Below are 26151 nucleotides of genomic sequence, written 5' to 3'. Positions count from 1 at the left end.
AATCCATTCACTTCTACTGAGTAGTAGAGTCAAACTATAAAAGGAGTAAAGACATACTGAATAACAGGTATAGAATAGACTAAATTGGAATAAAGAAAGGGACAGTTCACACATTTTTCAATTTACTAGGGACACAACACAAGTTAGGTAGAAAGGAAGCACAAAATTAGCGCAGAAGATTTAACTTACGAGCTGGCATTGAAAGCCTAAATAGATGATGTATTTCTTTATAAGGTTGATTGACTTATTCATGCCCAAGTCGATGTAACCGTGACAGGGAGATAATGAATTCACACAGATTAGGGACTATTTAATAAGAGTTCCATGGGATATGTTTTCGCTATGGCATTCAAACTCATTCAAGAATCAAGGATTTAGAGTCACATTCTAGGCTAACAAGTATACCTCTAAATCACAATCAATTGCTCATTACTGAAAGCACCTTGTTCATCTCATTCTAAACATTGAAATGACGAGGCTGCACAATTCAGAACAGGAATACTAACAAGAAAGTCATCTCCACAAAACATTTTTGCGAAGTCGATCTCACCTCTGTAGGACACTACGTTGAGGGATGTACACATTTCTATTACATGTTGGCAAATTAATGTATTGCCAGCAAGGAGGATTAAATACGATACCATTCATCAAAAAGTCCGGATACCGTACTTGATTAAGGCTACTAGTCGGAAATTGAAAGTTGTTCCTGAAAATAATGCAAATCAATTAAGCCAACATCACAAAGGAAGTCAAACCACATAACGAGGCCACATCAGGAGTCCATACTTACATGATTTATCAGCTGCCAGTAGGGGAAACGGTTTCCAAGCTTTCGTGGAAGCTACAAAATCTTGAAATTCAATAACTTCGAAGTCGACTTTGGTATCAGTAACTCAAAGGATTTACTTAGTTGCGCAGTGCTTAATCTCCACAGGCATGTCGTACTTGGCGCACTAGCCCGCCAAATAGCATGTAGACAAATGCAGCGCGAAGGATAAGAAAATTCTTCTTACAAGTATTCTTATTATTATTTACTTAAAACCAGAACAACGAGATGCTGAATTAAAAATTCGGTTCAAGCGTTGTTCACTAGTTTTAAATATTACTGAGGAAGCAAAAAAACATTGCGTACCCTAGCAACCACGATAACTCTGAGGGGTGGCCACTCATAAGTAACTCATTTCTCATCCCCTAAATACGTACCCATCTTTCTGCATTTCAATTCCGCAAGCCGTTTACACTACTGATAATGCAAATACTACCTTTAACTAATACTGAGAATATTGCAATCAGAAAACCTTATCACAACAACGCAACGCCAGTTTCAAAACAGAATCTACAGGTAACAGTAATAACGACTAATTTTTGGTGGAAAAATCATTTATTACGAATACGTTAGAACTTCAGGTATCATTGAATCAAATAATTGCATATGAATGGACAAAAAAGGTCAAACTATGCAAGAGCATAAGGTTCTGAACTCATTTCTGATTAAAAATGACAATATTTATGAGAAGATAACATTTCAAGCACAACGTAAATTCCTTTTCAATATAGGAAAGAGTAAAACTAACATATTTATCCAACTCAAGTTCTGAAAAGACTCACTGATTGTTCACTTTGCCATTGACAGTTCGTTTGTCCACTGATCGACGTTCATATCTATATTGGCTTGATCTTGAAATGAAGGCCAATGAGTGAAAAAACCAAACACTTCAAATCCTGTACCAGATAATAAAAACACCTTAGTCCTTCCGGATCCCTGGATTGATTTACATCTACTAGAGATCCAGTCTTCGATGTTGTGAAGGAAATGTGTTCATCTCCAATGACGATTTCCAACTCCTGTCGACCAACTCGGTCAGGCTGCGGCCACAAAGAATCGTCTTCTTGCATGATTTCAGAGTCATGGATGATACGCTTTAACTCCTCCATGACACAATTATGCACATAAGCTTCCTTGCGAATCATCGTGTCGTTCTTGTAGTTGGAATTATTGGCATACCTCAATTTGCCATCCGGACGAAACTCAAATTCAAGAAATTCATGGCCGAACTTGCCTTTATGGCCCACATAATACCTTATGTAGAAATCGGTGGACATTGCTGGATATTTAAACGCAGAAGTTCACACAAACAAATAGGTTTCGAAGAAAATCCAACCTTAATCCGGCAAGGCAAATTCGGCGTCTCCGTCGGCGTCTCAGAATAAACAATTGAGGAATGAAAAGTTTTTCAAAGGAAAAGTCTGCCACCTACCGTTGCAGTGATAGCATGACCATGGGCAGCATGGAGGCAAGTTTAAATAGGTTTAAACCTGTTTAAACCTCAGCTTAAACATGGAACATGGAGTATACATAAAATTTGTAGTGTATTATTCATAGAATTAAATTACATATACTATATCAAGTGAGTAAACATGATAAATATTTCGCAAATGGATCTTAATCCTAAGTCATATTTACGTTAAAGACATTTTTACTGAATGACACTTGTTGAAGAATATTTCATCTGCGTATCTGATGCTGAAAGGTACCAGTGATTATGATCATCAATGCACGAAGAATTTATATGAATACTGTCGGAATATATTAAATACAATCTAAAAAGAGAGCCCATGAGCACGATTAATAAGAGAAGATATTACAATGTAATATTGTAGAAAGAGACAATGAAAACTCAAATAATCGATGAAAAAGAATTCGCTGAAGTTTAAATTTAACTTAATAAATATAAAAAATGCATTTTATTAACTCTTCGGTTAAAAATGTCGATTATTTCTAAATAAAAACCTCGGATAGTTTGTTAGAGTAATAAAAAAGCTTTCGCGTCTTTGTTTTTAATTAAAAGTTTAGATCAATTATTTGCAACCAAAAAATATTTAAAAAATCATCGCAATAGTACTTTCCATGCATGTAAAATTTTCTTAATTAGCCCGCCCAGAGTTTGAAATTATTTCGTAAAACATGGCTGGTGCGCGATATCAATTTCGTTTAGTTTTTGACGTTAAAAGATTCAAATTGAGCTCGCGGTGATCTCATTAATTTTTCTCGTATTGCCTCTCCGTTTTGCATTAAAACATTAATTCGAAATGGAGAATTCTATGTCTTGCCCTGCTAGAAATGGTACAAATCCTCTGTTAAGAGTTGGTGCGTGTTGTTACGATTCATTTTGTTTTCATGTCATTGCATTGGTGTCTGAGAAAAATTTTGATAGCTAATATATGTTTGATCTTATTATTTGATTAACTAGAACTTTGACGATCGTTATATTCACTTATAAATATTTTCATATTATTGTATCGAATAAAATCTCTCTTTAGAATGGGAAAATTCCCTCAGTAGCATGATTAATGATTTATGGCAAAATTTGCTTCAATTCAGCTATTCCTCCCCCTCATCTGGGAGAGCAACTCTATTTTCACGAAAAATGCGGAAAGAACGCAGTGGTGATCAACAATGGAGAGACTGCTCACAGGAAAGAGTAAGTAATCTGAAAATAACTTCGAGCTGCTTTGGTATTTTTGTAAATGAAAATTTCATTTACTTTCAATGTCTAAATTATTGGTGCGGTGTACATACATGACTGCAGTCACGCCCAAAAATAATGCTTTAAATGTAGTCAGACTACCTCTGCCCCTAGTTTTACGGTGGAAATCGTATTATTAATCGTGACTTATTTCAAATTGCATTGCTAACAATTATAACTTTTCTTATTTTATTCTCTCCTCTATACATTTTCAGTAAATGAGTAAATTTCTGTCTGAGCTTCTCCTCGTGAAACCGAATTGAAAGACTGAAGTGGAAAATGAGAGTGATTTTCTGATTCACTCACCTATTTTGATAAAATAAATAAGCATATAACTGATCGAAAATGAAATATAATGGGTGTGGCACTTGGATAGTGGAGTGATATTTCTGTCCAGAACAATAATTATTATAAGGAAATATTTTCCTTATTTCACTTTTCCTTCCACCCTTCATACTCGGCAAGGATCAAATCTATTGTTTTGTACTCTAGGTTGTGGATTTTGGAGTACTTTTTAGTTAAATGTTCTGCATAGATATTAAGAATTAAGTGTGAATGAAATGGTATTGTTGAGCTAATGGAAAAAATTGCTTTTAGTGCTAATTTTGGATATTTTCTTGGCTATCAACCTTTCCCTTGGGCTACAGCCTTATTGCTGCTGTGGAAAGGCTTATGCATTCTTATGACCCTAGAGCTGCACTGGTAGGATTAATTCTGAATTACTCCCAGTAATTTTACTTTCAACTCTCAGCCACTTATACCCTATTGGAAATATTCAATTGCGTTCTATTGTAAAGTGACAAATTTCAATTGTATACATGTATGGAAATTCAATTGAAAAGTGGCACATTCAATTGAAATGGCAGATTTTTTCCAATAGGGTAATAGATAGGTCGAAGGGTAGGAGCCAGACAAATAGTAGTCCATGTGATGGTGTCATACAAAACATCGAGGTCCGTATTAAGGTCCTTGGGGTTATCAACATGTGAAATCCTTGCAGAGATTTATCATCATCATGAGCGGAACCCAAAAAAGAGGAATAGAAGACCAAAAAGATCTGGAACACCTCAGTCGGTGATGGAAGGGACGTAAATGAAATAGGAGAATTTGGATTAAGAATGCGGAACGGCATGATAGAGAAAGATGCTTAAAATTGCAGGAAACACTAGTTTTACATCACCAACACATGATTCAATCATCGTAAAGGTTGAAGGTCCACATGAAATATTCCAGGGGTTACGAGGAGATAGCAGATAGACAACATCATGGTAAGACTGAGTTTTAGGAATTGTGTGAAAAACTCTCACAGCTTCCCTGAAGCGTACATGGATTCAGACAACCTAGTGCTTATGAAATTCTACATAAAATTCAAGACTTACGTACCCAATTTAGAAAGGCAAGGAAACGTAATGTGAAAGTTCTGAAGGGGACCATGAGGAGAGGATATCAAGATCTTGAATTAGCAGAAAAATTTGAATTAGTGGCAAATATTATTGAAAATAGTATTGACTGTTGAGGAAGGGTGAAGTGATTTAAAGCTGGAATAGTCAAAGTGGCAGAGAGGTCAGTTGGCTTGGTTGACAGTAGAAGGGTAAAGAAATTTTGGATAACGGAGGAATGATTAAAGAAATGGAAGAGAAAAGGAAGTGGAATTTCCTTGTGTAAAAGCTACTGTGTATGAAGCTCTTGTGTGAAATCGGTCAGATCTACCAACTCGTTATCACTTTGCTTAACATGAAATAGGTTTGTTTGGTACACAGGATAACTCTGAGAGCATAAAGTCTTCAGATTATACTCTTCTTCTTTACAGATCTCCTCTTGTGGCATAGCGAGGGTCTGGACCCTCCCGAAATATTAGGACATGTAAAAAAATAAATACTATAGTAATTGAGCGCATTCTTCTAGCTCTTCAAATTGGTATTATATAGTTATGCTTAAATTTGTCTCTCTCTCTCCTTAAATGTATGTTTTCTTACAGGCCCTATGAAACCCCTTATCATGGGTTGGTGTTTAGCCACAGGTTTCTCTTTGACAATGAACTGTTTGAAGTGACTGTTGATGAGATAATCAGTAAGTGGCCTGGCTATACCTTTGGGATTGGAGTGACTGCTCAACATCCAGCAATGAAAGATGAAGATGAAGATAACCTAGAATGGTTGCATGATACCTTGTGAGAATGATGACCTTCAATTTTGCTGTTTTTTTACCGGATCATTCAATGGTCTGGCTTACTTAGAAGCTTTTCATAACACTATTATACTACTTAGATTATCCTTGTGAAAAAAATATATCTATTCATGTCGAAGCCAAACTATTAAGACTTAAAATATTACATTTTTATTTATTGTGCAGGAGCTGCAGCTGGTATTCTTATGGGAACAGCATATATGAAAATGGTGAAAATATAATTGAAGAATATGGAATAGATTTAGGGAACATAAAGGTAAATATGTAATAAACAATGCAAAAGTTGAAATTATTTGCCATTGGCCGACAGTTTACCATGCCAACTGACTGATTTATCTACCAAAGTTGGATGTGCAAACCAATTCTGTTTAATGCCAGTATTTTAACCCGTTAGCACTCAAAGTTTTTTTTAATCACTCATCTTTCACTTTTATAAAATATGATACATATGAGCTCAACACAATGAGCACCATTCAAACTGACTGAATAATAGAGGAAACCTTCTACAAAGTTTGTGCACGGAAATGTATGCAAAAATTCACGTATTATATGCATTGCAGGAGTATTGGCTCGGCACTGCACTGGGTGCCATATGGCACCCGTGGGTGTTGATGGGTTAAAACTAATTTGAGTTATGAAGAATGAAAAAGAAAAAGCAACTGTACTTCCACATGAAATATTTATTTACGTGACCATGGTGTCAACATGAGACGTCATCATCAGGTGAACTCTGTAGAGGTCCATCACATAAATTTATACCAGGCTTAGTGGGGGAGGGAGGAAGGTAGCTATGTATAAACTTTTCTCGGGATTCCGCACAGATAAGATTTTTTAAGAGCGCTGACGTTTCGGGTACCAACTCGACAGACATGAGCAATCTAGAATATTCTCTTGCCGATGATTTAATAATAGCAAGACCTGGGTAGGGCAGCCACCCATAAGGAACAAGACATTTTGGCAAGTATGTACTTCATATTTTAATTAGGTATTTATGTTTTTTGATCATACCCATTGATAATACTCATATCTTCATTTAAAATCAACAATGCTTGAGGTATAACATTTAGTGCTAACATGTAAAATATTTAATTGAACAGTGCCTTTTTTCAGAAGATAGAAAAATTTATTTTTGGCGATTTTCACTTGTGATCAATTATCCTTACACTCAATAATTGGACCTAATAATAAAGTAGTATTCTTACACCTAACATTTAAAAATATTGTTGTGATAATGTATGTGCAAATAATGAATATTAGTTCATAATCATGAAGACAGTTATGATCACGGTACAATCAAAGGTGGTTACTCACGGAAGGTTACTCCTGCTCATCGTTGCTTTACATGAAATTTAGGTGCTTATGATGGCCAGATCATTGGCTTCATATAATTTTATTGCATTGTAGGCATAAAGATATGTTTTTATTTGTCCTTCAACGGCATTTTATCTGATATGTCTGGCAAACATCATTCTAGTGAATTTTCATTTGTTGAGTTGGCACTGATCTTTTTCAATTAATAATTGGAGGTGATTACTCATATTCTGACTTGAAAATAAATTTACGGCAATATTATATTCCCAGTGATCTCTTTGTTCAATACTCAAGAATTGTTAGCAATGATGTTGAGTAAACAGCATAAAACATTATGCATGTAGTTTGGTATCTGTACTTTCCCCTTTTCACGGTAGGCATTCTGGTTTAGTATATCGATCCTACTTAGCTGGTGTCTCTTGTTCACATTATAGATAGGACTTCTGGAAGATTTTTAGATTATGTTCAACAAATCCCCTTGCTTTGTATGGCATAATGAGCATTAAGACATACTCATTTATTCTCCTAACCTTGACTGAATGCAATAGCAGTATCACTAGCTGAAACTTCATTCTCATAGCGGCTTTACTCATTTTTTATAGGAAGGGGATCAAGTTGGTGTTATGAGGAAGGATAATGGCACCCTGCATTTTTTCGTAAATGGGATGGATAAGGGGCCTTCAGCCACTGATGTTCCAACTGATGTTTTTGGTGTTATTGATCTTGGTGGTTGTTGTGTCCGAGCCTCTGTCGTTGATCCATTGACTCCTGTTTCTAGATGATGGGCTGGAAATATTCCACTCATAATTTTTTTTGCTTTGGCATTATATTGGTACATGCCTACATTTTGCATTTACTTGCATGAGAATGTTTTGCTGTGCAAACTCATCGAGCTCTCCTCAGATCTCAAATGGGTTACTGTCAGTGATGAAAATCTTTGCTGGTAAATGTTATTCTGGAAAAGAATCCGTGCCCTGGGAAGAATTATTGATTAGAATTGTTGCTAGCGGATTCAAATTTTATGTGTGTTGATTTTACGTACAGACCAGGTGGTGATAGTATTTAGCATTAATACAGTTGGTAGGCCAATATATTGTACATAGTTCTTTGGTGCCTTCACAATTTTAGTGCCTTCACAATATACTGTCAATGTTATTTCCACTAAGTGGCATTTATATTTGAGAATATTATTGTTTTCATGCATAGTTTGACTCGTAAATTAGTACTATGTGTGTGTGTTATTTGAAATTATGTCATAAATGTTTTTCATGTTAGAAAGTGTATTTCTGCAGTATTAATTATTATTTTTTATTTAAAGAAATTCTTAACTACATATTCAGAAGAAAAGTCAATGAAATAATAGACTTTTGTGATTGATATATTGATCGATACAAAAATTAATCATTTTAGCAGTTTGTTTGGTTTGTAATGTTTGGCATAGTTGACAGTTGATTATAACTTCAGTCCATTGAACTTAATACTATAGGCTGGAATTGAAACATAAAATTTGGATTTTCTTCCAAAAGAAATTTATTCACGTACCTATTTAATCTATTTTTTGAATGCTGTACACCTGATTTTTTTACATGATAAATACTGTAGCATTAATGAGTGACATTGAGGTTAACAATCAGAAGTTATATTAAAACTATGTATTTTCTCAGTCTTAGTATGTCTTACTTTGACTGGTGAGGGCAACTGTAATGCCTATTGTATTTTTTTTTAATGGAGTTTGTTTTCGTACCCAAACACACCTTTTTAGACATTTATACAAAAAATTATTTAGATTATCTGAACAAATCAAGACTGGGCATGCTAATGAATTTTTGGTCTTCTCTACCAATGGGCATAAGTAAACTGTACGAACTTTTTATGTCGAGATTGCAGCTCTTAAATAATAAACACACATTTAAGATCATGGATACTGTATTTCTTATGGTGTACAAGGGGTTATCTGCCAACGCATACTTCCTCCATACCGGCTTACATCAGAGTGCCTTCCCACATCACTTCCGGTCTCTAAGTCTCAAAACAAAACACACACACAAAGTTTGAGCATACACACATACACAACAGTACTTATAAATAAAAATATTTTTAGTGTACTCTTAATTTTGTGAACATGATATTTGTTGATATTGCTTCGTCGTTACTTAATATTTTTTTTGATTTTCACATTACAATGCTATGAAACCCAGAAGTTTGTGAAAGTCATTGTGGCAGCCATTACTCCATAACTTGTAATCCTTATAATAGTCAGAAAGCCTGGAAGCCAAGAACAGTTTGGTATTCCTAAGATTCAATTTAGGTGTTTTAGATATCACCAAAAAAAAATCAATCCTTAAGGAGCAAACGTCAGACAGAAATTGTAAAGGCTGTTTTATGAGGGGCACATCATTGCGCATACATTTGTTGAAATTGTGAGAATGCTCAGAAGTAGGGCAGGAGCTATTTTGTAGTGTTGCATCCACACATTCTCGAATTTGTTCTAGCAATGATATGTTTTATACGACACAATTTTGATCGCACCTTCGTACATACGTCAGATTGTGCAATGTTGTCACCTGTGTCAGACGGCCTTAAAAACTGGCAGAGCAACTAGAAAAGGCTACAGGTTTTTTCCACGAGGTTGAAGGAGGTAGAGACTGGGGGCGCAGCTAGGAATTAAGGTAGGGGGGGTTTAGGTGCAACTAATACTGGGGTGTGTGAGGGTATGGAATATCCACCAGGATAAGCGGCAGGTGCGAGATTAATAAATTGCGGAATTTTAAGATAAATGGTTCAAAATTGTGAGTTTAACGGCTTTCTGAGGGATATTTAATTAATCCTTAGACTATTCTATTAGTAATATCAATCCAATTAAGTAAAAGGGGTTAAACTTAAATATTTCTCTGAGCTCTGGAGGGGGTTTTATCCCCCAAACCCCCCCCCCCCTCGCTGCACCACTGATAGAGACCCCCAGTAAACGGGAACTGAATCTTCATTTATTACTGCCTCAGTGTGAGGAACAATCGTGAGTTAATTTGTTCCTAAAATTTTTACAGAGGTAATGAATTAGATAGGTTCCACTTAATTCCCATAAGTCAAATTATGCATGAAATAAATTCTGATGAATGGCTGGAAATTTGTAAAATCACCATTGCATTTTTAGTCAAACAAACAGAAATTGGGTGTATTTCTCAATGGAGTGTAATATGTATATGATAATTCTTGCAATGTACTGAAATTTACAGTATTTCTCAAGCAATGTACACGTGTAATTCATACACGTGGACACTTAAAATAAGCGTCAAGTACTAGATCACACGATATGCCTATTGATGCATCTGAGCAAAATGGAGAGATTAGACTTATGCAAGACATGCCTAAGGGTTTTTGAAAATTAATGGTACTATCTTCACTATGAAACCAGGCAACCTGAATTTATTATTATGTGTTTGCTGATTTTTAATTCTATAAATCTCTAAATTAATTAATTATATGTCTTTAACAAACACACGCTATTATTTATTTCCATGTCTCATTGAAAAGCCATATGCTCGTTTTTTTGATGTGACTATAACAACCTTTATTGGAACTGAATATTCATAATAACTGCCTTTTCTTACCATGCAAATTTATGGTTTTAATTTAATTTTAATTAATGGTTTTTTTTTTTAATGTGGCATTAATTTCAATGTGAAATAGGAGCCTCAAAATCGCATCACAAAGTCCACTAATACTTATTTATTCTGACTCTACTGTATTTTATGGTGGAATATGTTATTTTATTATTGTATTATATGGTGGAGTATTTATTGTATATTATAGTGAGTGGAATTACTGGTAATTTGTTGCAATCTCCAAATTCATTGCTTAATTATAAATGCTTTCAGTAAAACTTCAAATATGTATCAGTGATCGCATTTTTATTGTGAATTTACTTTAAACTTTTCTTCTTGATGTATACAAATTAAGAGTTTTATGAACATTACTATCAGTAATATTTGTTCATATATGTATGTGGGTGTCTTACTCAGTTAACAGACTTTAAATTTAGACAGTCCTATACCTTCAGTGACCACATTCATGCCAAAGAAGATGGGTTTGAGCTTTTTTATGCACAATATATGTCCGTCCATGTAAATTATGGATTCTTATATTCAGTGCACTTATTAAAAGTATGCAAGGGAACTGTTAATATTTGTATTCCCTGTCCTTATGCAAGTATGTCTTTGTATACTGAGTCTCTGTGGCATTACTGTCGGCTCCATTTTCAATATGTATTAACATACCTGTTTTCATGACGAACTTTATCAAACTGTCCAAATATCAATGAAAAATTAATGTGTTTTTTAGGTCTACCATTCAGCATTAAATCTATTTTTTATAGCAGCTGTATTTTTATTGTTTATGAATGGGGTGTGGTTTACAGTTTTTGGTTACCTGAGCGCCATATATCTCTGAATATTTACTCAATTTTTGCGGTCTCAAACAGAGAAACACGATGGATGGGGGATTTTACCTTGCATTTTGCTGCCATAGAATTTCTCATGAGCTGATTTTGTAGCAGCAAGCGGACAAAGCCTGGGTTTTTGAAGTGCACATCAAAGCTAGAAAACCAGGTTAGATGGGAATCCATGATTGCTACGAATAGAAATTGATCTCAGGTCGAATTGAGCGGCTCAGCTCCGTATGGTAAATGGAGTGGGCTGGCCACGTGGACCTGAGAAGCGAAACGAATCTGCCTGCTTTCTCCAACCAATTTAAGCTCTGGAGCGCAGGGTTTAGCTATTTGCACATATTTCCATAGACATGCAAGTATGGAGGAGAAGGAAAGAACCTGCGACTGACAGAATGTCACCGAGTTGTGAGGGATGGTTTGTGCTCGCAGGTGTTAAGGCCATTCATGGTCTGCGAGGTAGCCAGGAATTTCGTTTGGGGGTCCAAAACCAGGGGGGGAAATTTTTGAAAAACAGGGTACTTAGTAGAGTGGTTTAAACTAATTTTAACCATTTTAATAATCGGGAAAACTTCATTTTTTTAAGAAATATTTTGTAAATTCATCATTTTGTGTTCTTCAAATGTTTTCTTTCGTGAAGCAAAGTAATTGTGTTTTTATATTTTGGGGCGGTGGGGGGTTCCGGACCCCCCCTCACTACGCCACTGTTCACAGTCACCTTCATTCCCCCAACGAGTCCCTTTCCCACTTGGGCGATGTTTCTTTTCGAGCACTGATTATTGAATGACTAGTGACCATTAAATGTCTTCTGAACTTAGGCTCAAGGCTCAAATGATTGAGGCTCAACAATACACAAAACAAAAGTAATGATAACGGGACCGTATAAAAATCTTGTCTAATTTTTAAGCATCTGGGGGGGCCCTCTAGGCCCCCATCAATCTACCTATGTCTCAGTCATGGGCGTACCCCCCAGAAGCAAAAGTAAATTAAGTTAAAAACAAAATTTTTGAACAAATTTTCTTTAAATCTAAGAAAAGTGATTCATATTAGTATATAACTTGTAATTAATATAAAAACATTTTTTTCTGAGCAAATGATTTTAAAAACTAATAAAGCTCTGTTATAATTTTCTTGAAATTTTGGTTTCATAACCTTTTCTGTCTTACAAATTGAATGACCACAGCTTGCCCCCCTCTAGTTTTGATCCTGGGTATGCCCTTGGCCTCACTCACCCTAAAAAAGGTGGAAGGTGGAGAAATTGGCACCTCTGTAAAAAAAATCATTCGCTGGCTTCGGTGGCAGCTGGGTTACATCCTCGCCTGCTAAACCTATGGTCATGGGTTTAAGTCCCACCTGGATTCTTCCATTGGGATGATGGACTGGAGGATTTTGGCTGTGGGATCCACCTTGATCTCTTGATAAGTCTCTTCACGCAAGAGGGTGGACACTTTGTGCATGTGGTCCTCTTTGGCCGTCACAATGGTTGCGTTGCCTTTGTCAGCTGGCATAACATGCAGTTCTTTGTCCATGAGTTCCTTAATGGCAGTCCTCTCTCCTCTGGTTATTTTTGATTTAGGGGGCTTGGCCTTTGGCAAAATGCTTCCAACTTCCCTTCTTTAATCTTTCACTTCTACAATTTGCATACAGCATTTTCAACCCCTGTAATGATATTCTCCAAGGGGATATTTTTTGGTGCGATAACGTGGTTGAGGCCTTTTGAGAGTATGGATGCAATGCACTTAGGTTTTTTCCACTCAAATTGACAACAATGTGGTACTTTTTAGGGCCATTTCCCTCTGCTTGATTTTTTTGGCTGTGGAGTTTGTCAAATTTTTTCACTCGATTTTCCTTCATCAAGTTGAAAGTATTTGTAGAGGACTTCCAAGTGATACTCTCCAGTTTTGTCATGGAGCCGGGGAGATTTTGGGGGCAAGTTCCAAGTGAAGCCAGTAGAGATCAGTAGAGCAATGGTGAAGTTCCTTGCGGGTGTGATGCACACATTCTCTGAGCAGAGCAACTCTCGCTCTGTGAAGAATTCTCTTTGCCTTCTTCATCTATAAATGGTGTTGGATGGTGACATAGGTTGGTACTGTGTCCTGGCCCCTGCATTCATCAAGAAACAAAAGGGAAGAGAAGAGTTTTCCTTTCTTCTTCCTAAGTTTCTCTAACTTCACTGCTTTCCTGGATATGTCCTCCCTATTGAGGCTTTTCAAATGTTGATGAAGCTTGGCTATAGGGTTGTCTTCCTCATCGATTCATCTTCCTTCGGCGAAACTAGGCCATTACAGCAGGCATCTTCAGGCTTGAAGTATTGGATGTAAGTTTTTCCCATCTTAAATACTACAGAAAAAAATAAGATGCCAGCAACTGCTAAAAGAGTTAGAAAGCTACCTGCACAGCACGAGGACTACGCCTTCAATTAATATTCTTATTGCGAGTTATTGAATTGCATGTTTTTAACATTGTACTTGTATCCTAATTTTGAGAAGAATTCAAATAAAAGAAGAGGAATGCTTGGTCGGAAGATTGGAAGGATCGACCCTAACATCTCAGAATAAACAATGGAGAAATGAAATTAAAGTTTTCCAAAGGAAAAGTTTGTCACCTTCCGTTGCGGTGATGGCTTCACCATGGGCAGCAAGCAAGGCCGGAAGTTTAAATGTAAAGTATACATCATATTTGTATTGTACTTATCCATGGAGTTAAATTACATGCATTATATCGAGCAAGGAGACAATGTAAATATTGCTGGAAATGGATCTAAATCAGGAAGATTTGACCACATGTTACAATAAAAATAATTGTGGAAATAAGATAGGTATATTAGAGACAATGAAAACTCCAGGAATCTATATAACCAGAAGTTGCTGATATAAAAATTTAACTCAAGTAAGATAAAAAATTCTATATCCTAAAAATACTATTACTTCTACGGTTAAAATTTCAATTCATTCTTAAAAAGACCTATGATAGCTTGTTGGTCTTATTTACTTCGAGAGTACACGCAGGAACAAACTGCTTCCATCATCCTTTCACGTCTTCATTTATAGTTACAACTATAGATCAACTTTCAATCATTATTGCAGCCAAAATGACATAAAAATTCAACGAAATAGTACTTTCCATGCAATTATAGGTTTCTTAAGCCCGCCCAGACTTTGAAATTGAAATAAAACATGGCCGTAGCGCGTTATGAATTTCGTTTTGTTTCTGACATTAGAAGATTCAAATTAAGCTGGCGGTGATCTCATTTATGTCACTTGTATTCCCTCTCCGTTTTGTATTTAAACTGTAATTCGAAATGGATAATTCGAAGTCACGTCCCGCAAGAAATGGTGCAAATCCTCCGTTAAGAGTTGGTGCGTGTCGTAACGATTAATTTTGTTTTTATGTCATCGCATTGCTGTTGGAACAAAAATTTGATTGCCAATATAATATATTTGATCAAATTATTTGAGTAACTAAAACTTGGACAGTCCAACTATTGCTATATTTACTTGTAATACAATGTCATATTATGATTCAAATAAAATCTCTCTTTGGAGAACGTAAATTCCCTCAGTGGCATGATTAATGTAAAATGTCAAACTTCAATTCAGCTATCCCTCCACCTCATCTGGGAGAGGAACTCTATTTTCACGAAAAATGCGGAAGGAACGCAGTGGTCATCAACAATGGACACTCAGCTCACAGGAAAGAGTGAGTAATCTCAAAATAAAATGGAAATGCTTTGGAATTAATGTTGAGGAAGCTTTCATTAATTTGTTAACTCCAAAATATTGGTTCGGAATACAGTCTCACCCAAAAATAATGCTTGATATCTAGTCATTCTCCTTCTGTCCTTTTTTTACGATGGAAATCGTATTATAATTATTATTTATCGTGACTGATTTTGGAATGCATTGCTGATCATTGTAACTTTTATCTCTTCTTTACTCTTCGGTTTATGAGTAAATTTCTGTCCGGATACTTTCCTCGTGAAACAGATTTCAAAGACAAAAGTGGGAAATGAGAGTGATTTTCTGATTCACTCATCTATTTTGATAAAATAAATGACCAAATAACTTAAAGAAAATGAAATAGTGGGTGTGGCGCATGGGTAGTGGAGTGATGTTTCTGTCCAGAACCAGATGAGGTGTAGGTTACCTACTAAATGATTCCGTATCTGCTTTGCCTTCCATCCTTCATACTCGAAAAGTAGCAAATATATTGTTGTGTATTCTTGGTTATGTATTCTATATTTTGGAGTGTACCTTTTAGTTAAATATTTTGTATAGATGTTTAGAATTAAGTGGGAACAAAATTCTAAAAGAGCTCATGGAAAAAAAATAACTTTTAGTGCCAATTTTGAATATTTTGTCGGCTATCAACCATTTTCCTTTCACTTGGGCTTCTACCTTGCTGCTGTGTAAAGGCTTATGCGTTCCCATGACCCCTAGAGCTGCTCCGGCAGGATTAATTCTCAGTTACTCCTGGTAGGGTCAGCCATGCCTGATAGGTCGAAGGGTAGGAATCAGGCAAATATGGTGGTCCAGTGATGGTATCATGTTAAAAAAAACTGTTGGAATGGATGTGGGAAACTCTACCAACTATCTCTACCCTGAAATCAAGTCGAAAGAATGGAAGAAATAAATAGTCAGTAGAATAGCACAGATGAGCAGGGCTGTCTACGAGAAGAAGAATCTTCTTGCAGCTGAGAATACAAACATAGACGTAGGGAAACAATTCATCAGTTATTAAATATGCAGCATGTTTCTCAGTACAATCAAATGAGCCTCAGAAACTCATCAAACATGACCCGTCCTCAAAGGGCAGGTGTCGTTCACGCCAGCGAGGTCCGCAAGGTCCTCGGGGTCGTCAACATGCGAAATCCTTGCGGAGACTTATCATCATTAGCAGCAGCACCCAAGAAGGAGGAATAGAAGACCAAGAAGATCTGGAACTTACAGGGACTGGAACATGTCAGTCGGGGAAGGGAAGGATGGAAATGAAATAGGGGAATTTGGATTAGGAATGCGGAACGAATGGGGACAGAAAGCAGCAGAATTTTTATAGAGACGCTATAGGTATTTATCACAAACACATGGTTCAATCATCATAAAGGTACACATGGAAAATTCCAGGGGATATGAGGAGATATCAGTTAGACTATATCATGGTAAGACATAGGTTTAGGAAGTGTGAAAAACTCGTGCAGTCTCCCTGCAGCAGACACAAACTCAGATCGCAACCTAGTACTTATGAAATGCAATATAAGATTCAAAAGACTTAGGAAGGCTAGGAAAGAAAAGAATTGAAAAGGCTAGGAAATGGAATTTAGAAGCTATGAAGGGGACTATGTGGAGAAAATATCAAGAACTAGTGGAAAATAGTATTAAGAAGATTGAAAATACAGACTGTTGAGGAAGGGTGGGATAATAATAAAACTGGAATGGTCAAAGCGGCGGAGAGGTCTATGTTGATAGTAGAAGGATAAATAAAATGAAGCTGTGAATAATAGAGGAAGTGATTAAAGAAATATAAGAGAGAAGGAAGTGGAAGCTGTTTGTGTAAAAGCTTGTGTGTGAAGCTTTTTTGTAAAATGCACATCTACAAAAATGGAATAGGTTTGTATGGTACGCAGTTTAACACAGAGTATAAATTTTCCAGGCTAGAGCTGTTCTTAGCAGATCTGCAGCAGTTACTATTGGTCTTTTTCGTTGCAATATAACATGCCACATAGTTCTTGAGAGCATTCTTATAGTTCTTCACGCTTGGCAATTACATAGTTATGTTTAAATTTGTCTCTCTCTCCTTAACACTTCCCAAAAACTGCTGATCGTTCCCAGTATTCTGGCTGTTTTTGCTGATTTTCAAAAATCTGTTGCTAAATAACCACTGATCTCAAGATTATTGAAAGCATTATGTGTATTTCTACATGCTTATGCTATCTATTGGCTTTGAAGGGAACTAATTATACCTAGGAATGAACTGAGACACATATATTGTGTCTAGTGATGGACATAACTCATTAAAATATTGTTGAAAAGAGTATTCCGTCAATAGGGTAGTTTCCTTCATCAAAGAAAACGAAAGGCATTGATTGCGATTCGTTACCCACCATTAGTGTATTCATAATATATAAATTATTTCGTTTTAGAAATACCGGTTTAGACGAATGGTAATGGTCCATTTTTATCCTCATTTGAAAAGGGTCAGATTGGCGCCCATGCGATGCCACTCCACGTGACGTCACAGGGACCTAGTTTCTATAGGAGAAGATAGGAGTTATACATCGTCTGAGGTTACCAATGCATGCATGAGGCGCAGAGCTCAGGGAAACATGTCATAATAATCACTTATTAAAACTGGCTAAGGTCGGAAAGTTTTCCTCGTTTGATAAGGTATTAATAATCCTTATTTAAGCCAAGCACTACCAGTGCATTGTATCAGTGCTCAACTCGCCTCAAGGTCACCTCACAGGGCGGCAGCGGGAACCAGAAATACGTCACACGGAGAGATTTCCCGGCATTCATACTTACGCGTTGCGTTTTCGCGCGCTTGAAAATTTTCACTTTTCATTTAATCACGAAAAATAGATATCGTCATGTAAAAATGTAAAAGCGTGAAATATGTACTCCAGGAGTAATAATCTTTCGATTTAGGCAATAAAAAAAATATAGGAAACCACCCTATTGACATGAAAAGCAGTTTTGGCATCGTCTCACTATTCCATCAATTGATGTGATTGGCATGCTAAGTGTATGTATTTTTTTACAGGCCCTATGACACCCCTTATCATGGGTTGGTGTTTAGCCACAGGTTTCTCTTTGACAATGAACTGTTTGAAGTGACTGTTGATGAGATAATCAGTAAGTGGTCTGGCTATACCTTTGGGATTGGAGTGACTGCTCAAAATCCAGCAATTAAAGATGATGATGAAGACAACCTAGAATGGCTGCATGATACTTTGTAAGAGTGATTACCTTTATTTTGACTGTTAAGCATTGCATCATTCAGTATGGTCTGACTCACTGGTGTCATGGTGCCGGAACGCTGTTCCAGCACTTGTTAAGAAAAGACATAATACTGAAGTAATACTTTCATCAAGTTTAGAGCCTCAAAATTTATAATAATTACATTCGTAACCGTAACAAAAATTTATTTAAAACATGGGGACATAACTTGTAATAAAAAACACACAGTAATATTTCACTTGTAAAAAAAGTTAAGGAAAGTACGTTCAAGCACTGCTAATTTTGCCATGACACCACTGGTCTGACTTATGTAGAAACTTTTCACAACACTATGATCCTGTATAAACTCTTCTCGGGATACCGCGCGGGTAAGATAATGTAAGAGTGCTAACGTTTCGGGTACCAACTTATTACCCATTCTCACGGCTACTAGCCATTCTCTCAGTAGCCGTGAGAATGGGTAACAAGTCGGTACCCGAAACGTCGGCGCTCTTACATAATCTTACCTGCAGGATATCCAAAGAAGAGTTTATACATGTTGTTCGCCGGGAAAGTATAAAATCTTACACTATGATCCTTTTCAAATGTCTTTGCGACTGGCCAGTTTTTTGGAATTTTTCGAGTGGCGTCGCAGCAGTAGGTGAAACCCGCAACATTATGGATGTGGGATAAGGAGAAAGTCCATTATATGTCCTTAAACATTCTGTTGCTATAATAGCTATTTACACTTTGCCTTTAGAAAGAATCTTACTTAGAATCCCTTGAGAAAGCAAGCAGCATCGGTCGGGAAACATTGGGACCACCCAAACATTGACATAGCCCAAAAGTTTTTATTCTACAAATATGTATTTATTATACTTGATTTGACATGAAGAGTGGAGCCTCATCAGCATTAGGCTGGTTCTAAAGCCTCAAATTATTTTCTTAGTATTTAATATTTGAAGGAAAGGTAAATATTGCTAGAGGTAGTTTCTTTACAACTAAGAGTGCCAAACAAAGTTCCGGGTTGTCCTCCGCATTGATTCATCTTCTTATGACCAGTGGCGTAACTAGGAATATGCTTAGGGGGGGATGGGATGGCCACCCCCCTCAGGCAATGGGGGGATAAGGAAAAAAAAAAAATTATATGGTCGAAATACATTTTACATCATTTTGTCACTTAAAATTTAACTTAACTCGTCAATGCCCACGGATGCCATATATGGTACCCAGTGCAGTGCTGAGCTTATACTCCTGCAATGCATTTAATATGTGAATTTTAGCATACATTTTGGTGCACATACTTAGTAGAAGATTTCCTCTATTCGTCAGTCCGTTTGAATTGTGCTCATTGTGTGGAGCTCATATAGATCATATTTTTAAAAGTGAAATATGTGTGAGTTAAAAAAAAACTTTGGGCGCTGACGGGTTAAAGCAGATGCAGTCATTGTAAGTCAAAACTATACAATATCTTTGAATATTTTTTTTGTTTCTCTGAGGCTTTGGGGTGCTCTTTCCCCATCTTCTCCCCCCCCCCCCCCCCCATAGTTGCACCACTGCTTACGACAGAAGTCTGCCTGAGACAGCCTGAAGACATCTGCCATCGTAGGAAGATGAATAGGTAGATGCAGAGGACAAACCCGGAAGCCAAGCTGCATTTACTCACCGAGTGTATACCACTCAGGTATGAAAGCGACTGAATTTCCCAGAGATTAAGCTCTGCCTGTTGCGTTTCGGTTGGTTTTCAGGAAGTCGTGCCCTCCACCTTCACAACCCAAAAATATTGGGCCTGCCTCTCAGTCGCAAAGATATTTGAAATGAACTCTTGTACCCTACTTTCATTATCCTTGTGGAAAATATATACATATATATTTTTGTCAAGACCAAGCTCTTTAACCTATTACTTACTATCAATATGATATTTTAATTTTTCACGCAGGGCCTGCAGCTGGTATTCTTATGGGAACAGCGTATACGAAAATGGTGCTAACATAATTGAAGAATATGGTATAGATTTAGCGAACGTAAAGGTAAGTACATATGTAATAAACAATGCAAAAGTTAGAATTAGTAAGTCTACATTAAATAATAGGTCTACATTTTGCCATGGTAACAGGGTTATTTATCTGTCAAAGTTGCGTATCGATGGCTAAGTTCTTACCACATGTATCTCAAATTCGGGTCGGTTTGAGACAGGTATATTAAACAAAGTGTAATAACATTAAAAAAATAAAATACCTACTGGCAAAAAACAACTCCTTATTTGCAAATGAATGCTTCTTTTTCAGATATATGAACTTCTGGTTTTTAATTTCAGTGTACAAGTAAAAAAAAAATTAATCAGTTTTTTTTTGCTCTCCTGAAAAGTTGCTATTTTTGAGATGTACGTGTTGTTAGAACTTAGCCATCAATATGAAAATCAGTTATGTACTTTACACTCGACAATGCAACGGCTAAGTATGAATGCTGGGAATACCCCCTGTGACGTCATTCTGATTCCCCGTGTCGCCGTATTTAGACCATGAAAACCTGAAAAAACAGTGAATTTTGTGATTTAGTTAGAGTGGGAAACCTGAATTAGAAAATTTATCATCTTTATGTACATTCAAATGTAGAATATGGATTGTATTTATTCCCCCAAACCTTGACAAAATGTGAGGTCAGTAGCAGAAGCTTCCTACTCATAGTGGCTTTTCTTATATTTTACAGGAAGGGGATCGAGTTGGTGTTATGAGGAAGGATAATGGCACCCTACATTTTTTCTTAAATGGGATGGATAAGGGGCCTTCTGCCACTGATGTCCCAACTGATGTTTTTGGCGTTATTGATCTTGGTGGTTGTTGTGTCCGAGCCTCTGTCATTGATCCATTGACTCCTGTTTCTAGATGATGGGCTTGAAATATTCCACTCATAAATTGATTTTTGCTTTGGCATTATATTTGTACATGCCTACATTTTGCATTTACTTGCATGAGAATGTTTTGCTGTGCAAACTCATTGAGCTCTCCTCAGATCTCACATGGGTTACTGTCAGCGATGAAAATCTTTGCTGGCATATGTTATTTTGGAAAAGAATCCGTGCCCTGGGAAGAATTATTGATTAGAATTGTTGTTAGCAGATTCAAATTTTATGTATGTTGATTTTACGTACAAACCAGGTGGTGATAGTATTTAGCATTCATACAGTTGGTAGGCCAAATAATGTACATAGTTCTTGGGTGCCTTCATTTCTATACTGTCAGTGGTATTTCAACTAAATGGCATTTATATTTCAGAATATGTATCATTGTTTTTTTTTGCATCACTTGACTCATAAATTTCTATGTGTGTTATTTGAAATCATGTCATAAATATTTTGCGTGTTAGAACGTGTATTTCTACAGTCATTGTTAATTTTGAAAATTTTAGAAGATCCCTAACTATTCAGAAAATAAATCAAGGAAATGGTAGACTTCTGTGATTGATATATCGATCAAAACAGAAATTAAAGATTTTAGCAGTTTTCTTGATCGGTTATGGATGGTTTAGTTTAGGCAGCTGATTAGTTGCAGACTATTAAGTCAATAATATAGGCTGGTTATTTAAACATGAAATTTGGCTTTTCTTCCAAAAGAAATTTATTGACTTATTTAGTCTATTTTTCTAATGGTGTGCACCTGATTTTTTTTATATGATAAATACTCTAGAATAAATGAGTGACATTAAGGGTTAACGTTCAATAAGTGCCATCCAGAAGCTACGGTATTAAAACTATTTTCACTGTCTTGTTAGGTCTCACTTTGATTGTTGAGGGCAACTCTGATATCTATTGTTTTTTTTTCCAGAGTTTGTTTTCATATTTTCTGAGATGTTTATACAAAAAATATTTAAATTTGCTGAGCAAACCAAGACTGGGAGTGCTAATGAATTTTTAGTCTTCTCTGCCAATGGCAATTAGTAAACTGTACTTCAAGTATTTTTAGAGCATCAATACTTTGATGAAAATGATTTTTATTGACATTGTTTCCTCATTACTTAATGTTTGTTTTGATTTTCACATCGCATACTGTAAAACGCAGAAGCTTTTTAATGTCACCAAAGTCATTGCGGCAGCTATTAGTCCACACCTAACAGTCAGAAAGCCAAGAATTGTTTGATATTCCTAGAAGTCAATTTAAGTAGGTTAGGTATCACTGAAAAAAATGTACCTTAAGGAGCAAACCGAGGACAAAACTTGTAAGAACTAGTGGTGTGACTAGAAAAGGCCACAGGTTTTTTCCACCTGGTTTAAGGGGGTAGAGAAACCCAGTAAGTGGGAACTGAGTCTCTACTTATTACTGCCTTGGTGTGAAGAGCAATCATGATGTAATTTATTCCTAAAATTTTAAATGAATCAGACAGATTTCACTCAAGTCCCATTGGTCAAATTATATGTGAATTGAATTCTAATGAATGGCTGGAGATTTGTAAAATCACCACTTCTATTTTTGGTCGAATAAACAGAAATTGGGTCTATTTTTCAATGGAGTGCAATATGTGTATGCTAATTCATGCATTATTATGAAATTTCCAGTATTTCTCAAGCAATGTGTCATTGTTACACGAGGACCCTTAAAATAAGTGTCAAATACTGTATCATATGATCTGCTTTTTAGTGTCTCAGTGTGAAATTGAGAGACTAGACTTATGCAAGACATGCCTAAGGGTTTATGAAAATTAATGGCACTATCGTCTCCATGATAACAGGCAACCTGAATTTAACTCTATGTTTTTGCTGATTAATTGTATAAAACTCAAATTTAATTATATACATTTATGTCTGCAACAAACACACGCTATTATTTGTTTCCATATATTATGCAGACAATTGTTTTTTCAATGTTGCAATTTTACATGGAGTCTCAAATGCACATCAGTAAGTTCACTAATACTAATTTATTTTAGTACCATTAACTACTTTATTATATTTTATGGTTGAATCAGTGGTAATTTGTTGTAATCTCCCAAATTCATTGCTTTATTATAAAGTTTTCAGTAGGTAAAACTTCAAATATGTATTGGTAAAAGCATTTATATTGTGAATTGGCTTTAAACAGTACTTCTTAACACGTATAAATGAAGAATTTTGTATTCAGTCATATTTGTTCATATATGTATGTGCGGGTGTCTTAGGCTGTTTCTGACAGTCTGTCTTTTAGTCAGTGTCCTATTCATGCCAAAAAATATGTTTAAGCCTTTTTTATACATTATGTCCGTCCATGTGAATTATGAATTATGATATTCTGTGCCTGTATTAAAAGAGTGAGTGAAATGTTAACTTTTATATTGGCTATTCCTATGCAAGTATACCTTCTTATACTATGTATTAGTGTTGCCTCCAATATGTACTTATGTACCTGTTTTGCATGCCTAACTCCTCTAAACTGTCCAAATATGAATGAAAACTTTATATGTTCTTTGTTAACCATTCAATATGTACTTATGTACCTGTTTTGCATGCCTAACTGCTCTAAACTGTCCAAATATGAATGAAAACTTTATATGTTCTTTGTTAACCATTCAGTATTAAATCTATTCATATAGCAGCAATATTTTTATTGTTTTTGAATGGGGTATGTTTTACAGTTTTTGGTTACCTGAGAACCATATTTCTCTGAATATTTGCCCAATTTTTTGTGGTATCAAGCAGGGAAAATATTTGACTTAGGAATTTAAGACAATTTTTGTGTTTCTCATCAGTGTACAATTGAACTACCAAAAGATGGAATGAGAGGGCTTTTTTTGTGCTGTCCTTTTTTGAAATAGTGTACAACCGTTACGTTACCCCCTCCTATTTTTGCCTTGCAAAGTTATGAAAGTTATAAGCTCCTATTTTTGTACTTCCTTTCCCCACTCAAGACCTACTCTGGCACAATCCTGAAATTTAGGGATGAATTGTGTGCCAATTTGACATATTCTATTGTTATTTCTTGCTTTTCCTTCACGTTTTGTGAGTTAAGTTTGCATCCACATGAATGAAACTGGCTTAGTTGCTCAAAGTGATGATTTATACGATTATTTGAGACCCAAGTAACATTTTTGGTTGGCCCTCTGTTGGCAGATGGTGGGACACAGCGGTTGGCCCATGGTATGATTTGGCCACCTCGCCAACCGTATCCCAACCAACGATTCCCCAACGATGGGCCAACAGAGCATTACAGTCGGGCCTTCGTATTCCCAACTATAGGCCAACCCCTCTCCAACGATACACCGTTGGCCCTTTTCAATTCTGCCATCCGTTTCCCAACGAAAGCTATATTTTACTGGCATTCCTCATTTTTATAGAATGAGAGTTAAATTAATTTACCTTCTCACTTGATATGATACCGGTACATAGATAGAATCTTTACCTTTAACTCCCGATAAATCAAAATGAAATTAAATACATTAACAATCAATGCTATAGGACAAAGTAAGGTTACAGTGGTTAAAAGTGGAAAACAAAAAATCAATATCAGTTCAGAAGGTCCCCAACTTTTATTTTCACAAATTAGGACACTTTTTATTAGGACAAAATTAGGAAAATTTCAACAGCACCTTTCCATATTACAATATGGCACACACAAAAACTGTCCATCTTCTTTGTAGGGCAACAAAACACACTTAGATAAAATCTGGGTGGACTGTGCAATTTGCATCCAGGTACTAATTTTTTTACTACAAATATACCTATGGTACCACTTCTAAGAGGTAATTCAAAGAAATCCTCCTTAATTTCAAACATGTCACACTGCAAGATGTACACCCCTGAGTTATTTGATTCAATTGCCTTCACAATTCCTATTCTCTGGTCTTCGGTAACGAAATTGTTAAGTTTAGTCCATTTTACTTAATTGGATTAATAAGTGCAAGATTTAGGGATATTAATAGGAATCACAGAAACACTGATTGAGTATAATATAGTTGATGTATTCTCCATAAAATAATAATTGTGCAGTTGTTATTTAGGTTTACTCCTACAAATTCAATCTCATTCTCTTCAGAGAGGACTAAATCACTCACTTTGTCCATTGAAACACTGTTTTCATTAAAACTTCCACTTGTACTAGATATGCCACAATCTGAAAAAATATACATATCGATCTATCTAAATTAATGATGAAAAGTTTAAAATTCCACGAAACTATCTGTTTAAGGTAACATGATTTTAGGAATGCCAGTTTTGTAAGACTTACCAAATGAGGTCAATGCCTTATTTTTGTTAGAAGCACTCGACTTATTTTATTTAACTGCTATAACAAAGACATAGTGAATGATTAACATATAAAAGCAATCCCTAACAACCAAACAAGTTTTGGTTGTTAGGTTGCTAGGGAACCATGTGAACCGTATCCTGCAACTTATGCAATCGTACTATAATGTTATGATGTCCCAACAGTGGCCCAATGATAATCCATTTCGTAGGGCCATCGTTGGGGATTTCCGTTGGGCCAACAGCATAAACCGTTTCGTTGGGCCGACAAACAATATCTGCGTTGGGCCAACAGTGGAATTTGGTAGGCATATCCACCCACAATGAGCCAACCGTGACTACGGTTCCCCAACCGAGGCCCAACGGTCAATGTTACTTGGGGAAGTACAACAATTTAAGCCACATCAGGAGTGTAGACCAACCCCTGATTTGAGGCTCTAAAATCAGTTGAACAAGTGCAGCTAACATTCAAAGAAATGTTTTAAAAAGAAATAAGACAGAATAATGAAACATCTAATAGTGATGTATAGAGACATGCAA

General features: G+C 36.0%; 4 protein-coding genes across 4 annotated transcripts in view; 2 read left to right on the top strand and 2 right to left on the bottom strand.

Moving 5' to 3' along the window:
* The window catches only part of LOC124168669 (ATP-dependent RNA helicase DBP2-like), a 44971-nt gene extending 43884 nt beyond the window's left edge, over window positions 1-1087 (bottom strand). Inside the window, exons 1-2 of the mRNA XM_046546934.1 lie at window positions 791-1087; window positions 551-706 (exon numbers count right to left, since the gene is read on the bottom strand). Coding sequence (XP_046402890.1) covers window positions 551-706; window positions 791-792 — 158 coding nt within the window. The 5' untranslated portion in view covers window positions 793-1087. The remainder of the gene's footprint in view (window positions 1-550; window positions 707-790) is intronic.
* Window positions 1088-1362: 275 nt separating this feature from the next.
* LOC124168646 (protein mago nashi homolog) lies at window positions 1363-2200 on the bottom strand. The gene has a single exon (XM_046546909.1). It carries the CDS (start codon window positions 2101-2103, stop codon window positions 1663-1665), a length of 441 nt encoding a protein of 146 aa, XP_046402865.1. The 5' UTR covers window positions 2104-2200; the 3' UTR covers window positions 1363-1662.
* A 767-nt stretch (window positions 2201-2967) lies between these two features.
* LOC124169657 (neuralized-like protein 4) lies at window positions 2968-9736 on the top strand. Its single transcript, XM_046548308.1, has 5 exons — window positions 2968-3148; window positions 3383-3482; window positions 5506-5697; window positions 5880-5970; window positions 7628-9736. The coding sequence occupies exons 1-5, from the start codon at window positions 3091-3093 to the stop codon at window positions 7805-7807; spliced, it is 621 nt and encodes a 206-aa protein (XP_046404264.1). The 5' UTR covers window positions 2968-3090; the 3' UTR covers window positions 7808-9736.
* Window positions 9737-14688: 4952 nt separating this feature from the next.
* LOC124169537 (neuralized-like protein 4) lies at window positions 14689-23969 on the top strand. The gene is made up of 5 exons (XM_046548175.1): window positions 14689-14825; window positions 15066-15165; window positions 18226-18417; window positions 20341-20431; window positions 21111-23969. Exons 1-5 carry the CDS (start codon window positions 14768-14770, stop codon window positions 21288-21290), a joined length of 621 nt encoding a protein of 206 aa, XP_046404131.1. The 5' UTR covers window positions 14689-14767; the 3' UTR covers window positions 21291-23969.
* The last annotated feature ends 2182 nt before the right edge of the window (window positions 23970-26151 follow it).

Source organism: Ischnura elegans, chromosome 12 (genome assembly GCF_921293095.1).
Source record: "Ischnura elegans chromosome 12, ioIscEleg1.1, whole genome shotgun sequence".
Lineage (NCBI taxonomy): Eukaryota > Metazoa > Arthropoda > Insecta > Odonata > Coenagrionidae > Ischnura > Ischnura elegans.
Note: the sequence above shows the minus strand (reverse complement) of the source record. Positions and strands in the feature narration are given on the sequence as shown.

Coding starts and splice junctions, on each gene's coding strand:
- LOC124168646 (XM_046546909.1), bottom strand. CDS start 2,103: ATGTCCACCGATTTCTACATAAGGTATTATGTGGGCCATAAAGGCAAG.
- LOC124169537 (XM_046548175.1), top strand. CDS start 14,768: ATGGATAATTCGAAGTCACGTCCCGCAAGAAATGGTGCAAATCCTCCG. Junction 15,166..18,225: donor CACTCAGCTCACAGGAAAGA/GTGAGTAATCTC, acceptor ATTTTTTTACAG/GCCCTATGACACCCCTTATC. Junction 18,418..20,340: donor GAATGGCTGCATGATACTTT/GTAAGAGTGATT, acceptor TTTTTCACGCAG/GGCCTGCAGCTGGTATTCTT.
- LOC124169657 (XM_046548308.1), top strand. CDS start 3,091: ATGGAGAATTCTATGTCTTGCCCTGCTAGAAATGGTACAAATCCTCTG. Junction 3,483..5,505: donor GAGACTGCTCACAGGAAAGA/GTAAGTAATCTG, acceptor GTTTTCTTACAG/GCCCTATGAAACCCCTTATC. Junction 5,698..5,879: donor GAATGGTTGCATGATACCTT/GTGAGAATGATG, acceptor TTTATTGTGCAG/GAGCTGCAGCTGGTATTCTT.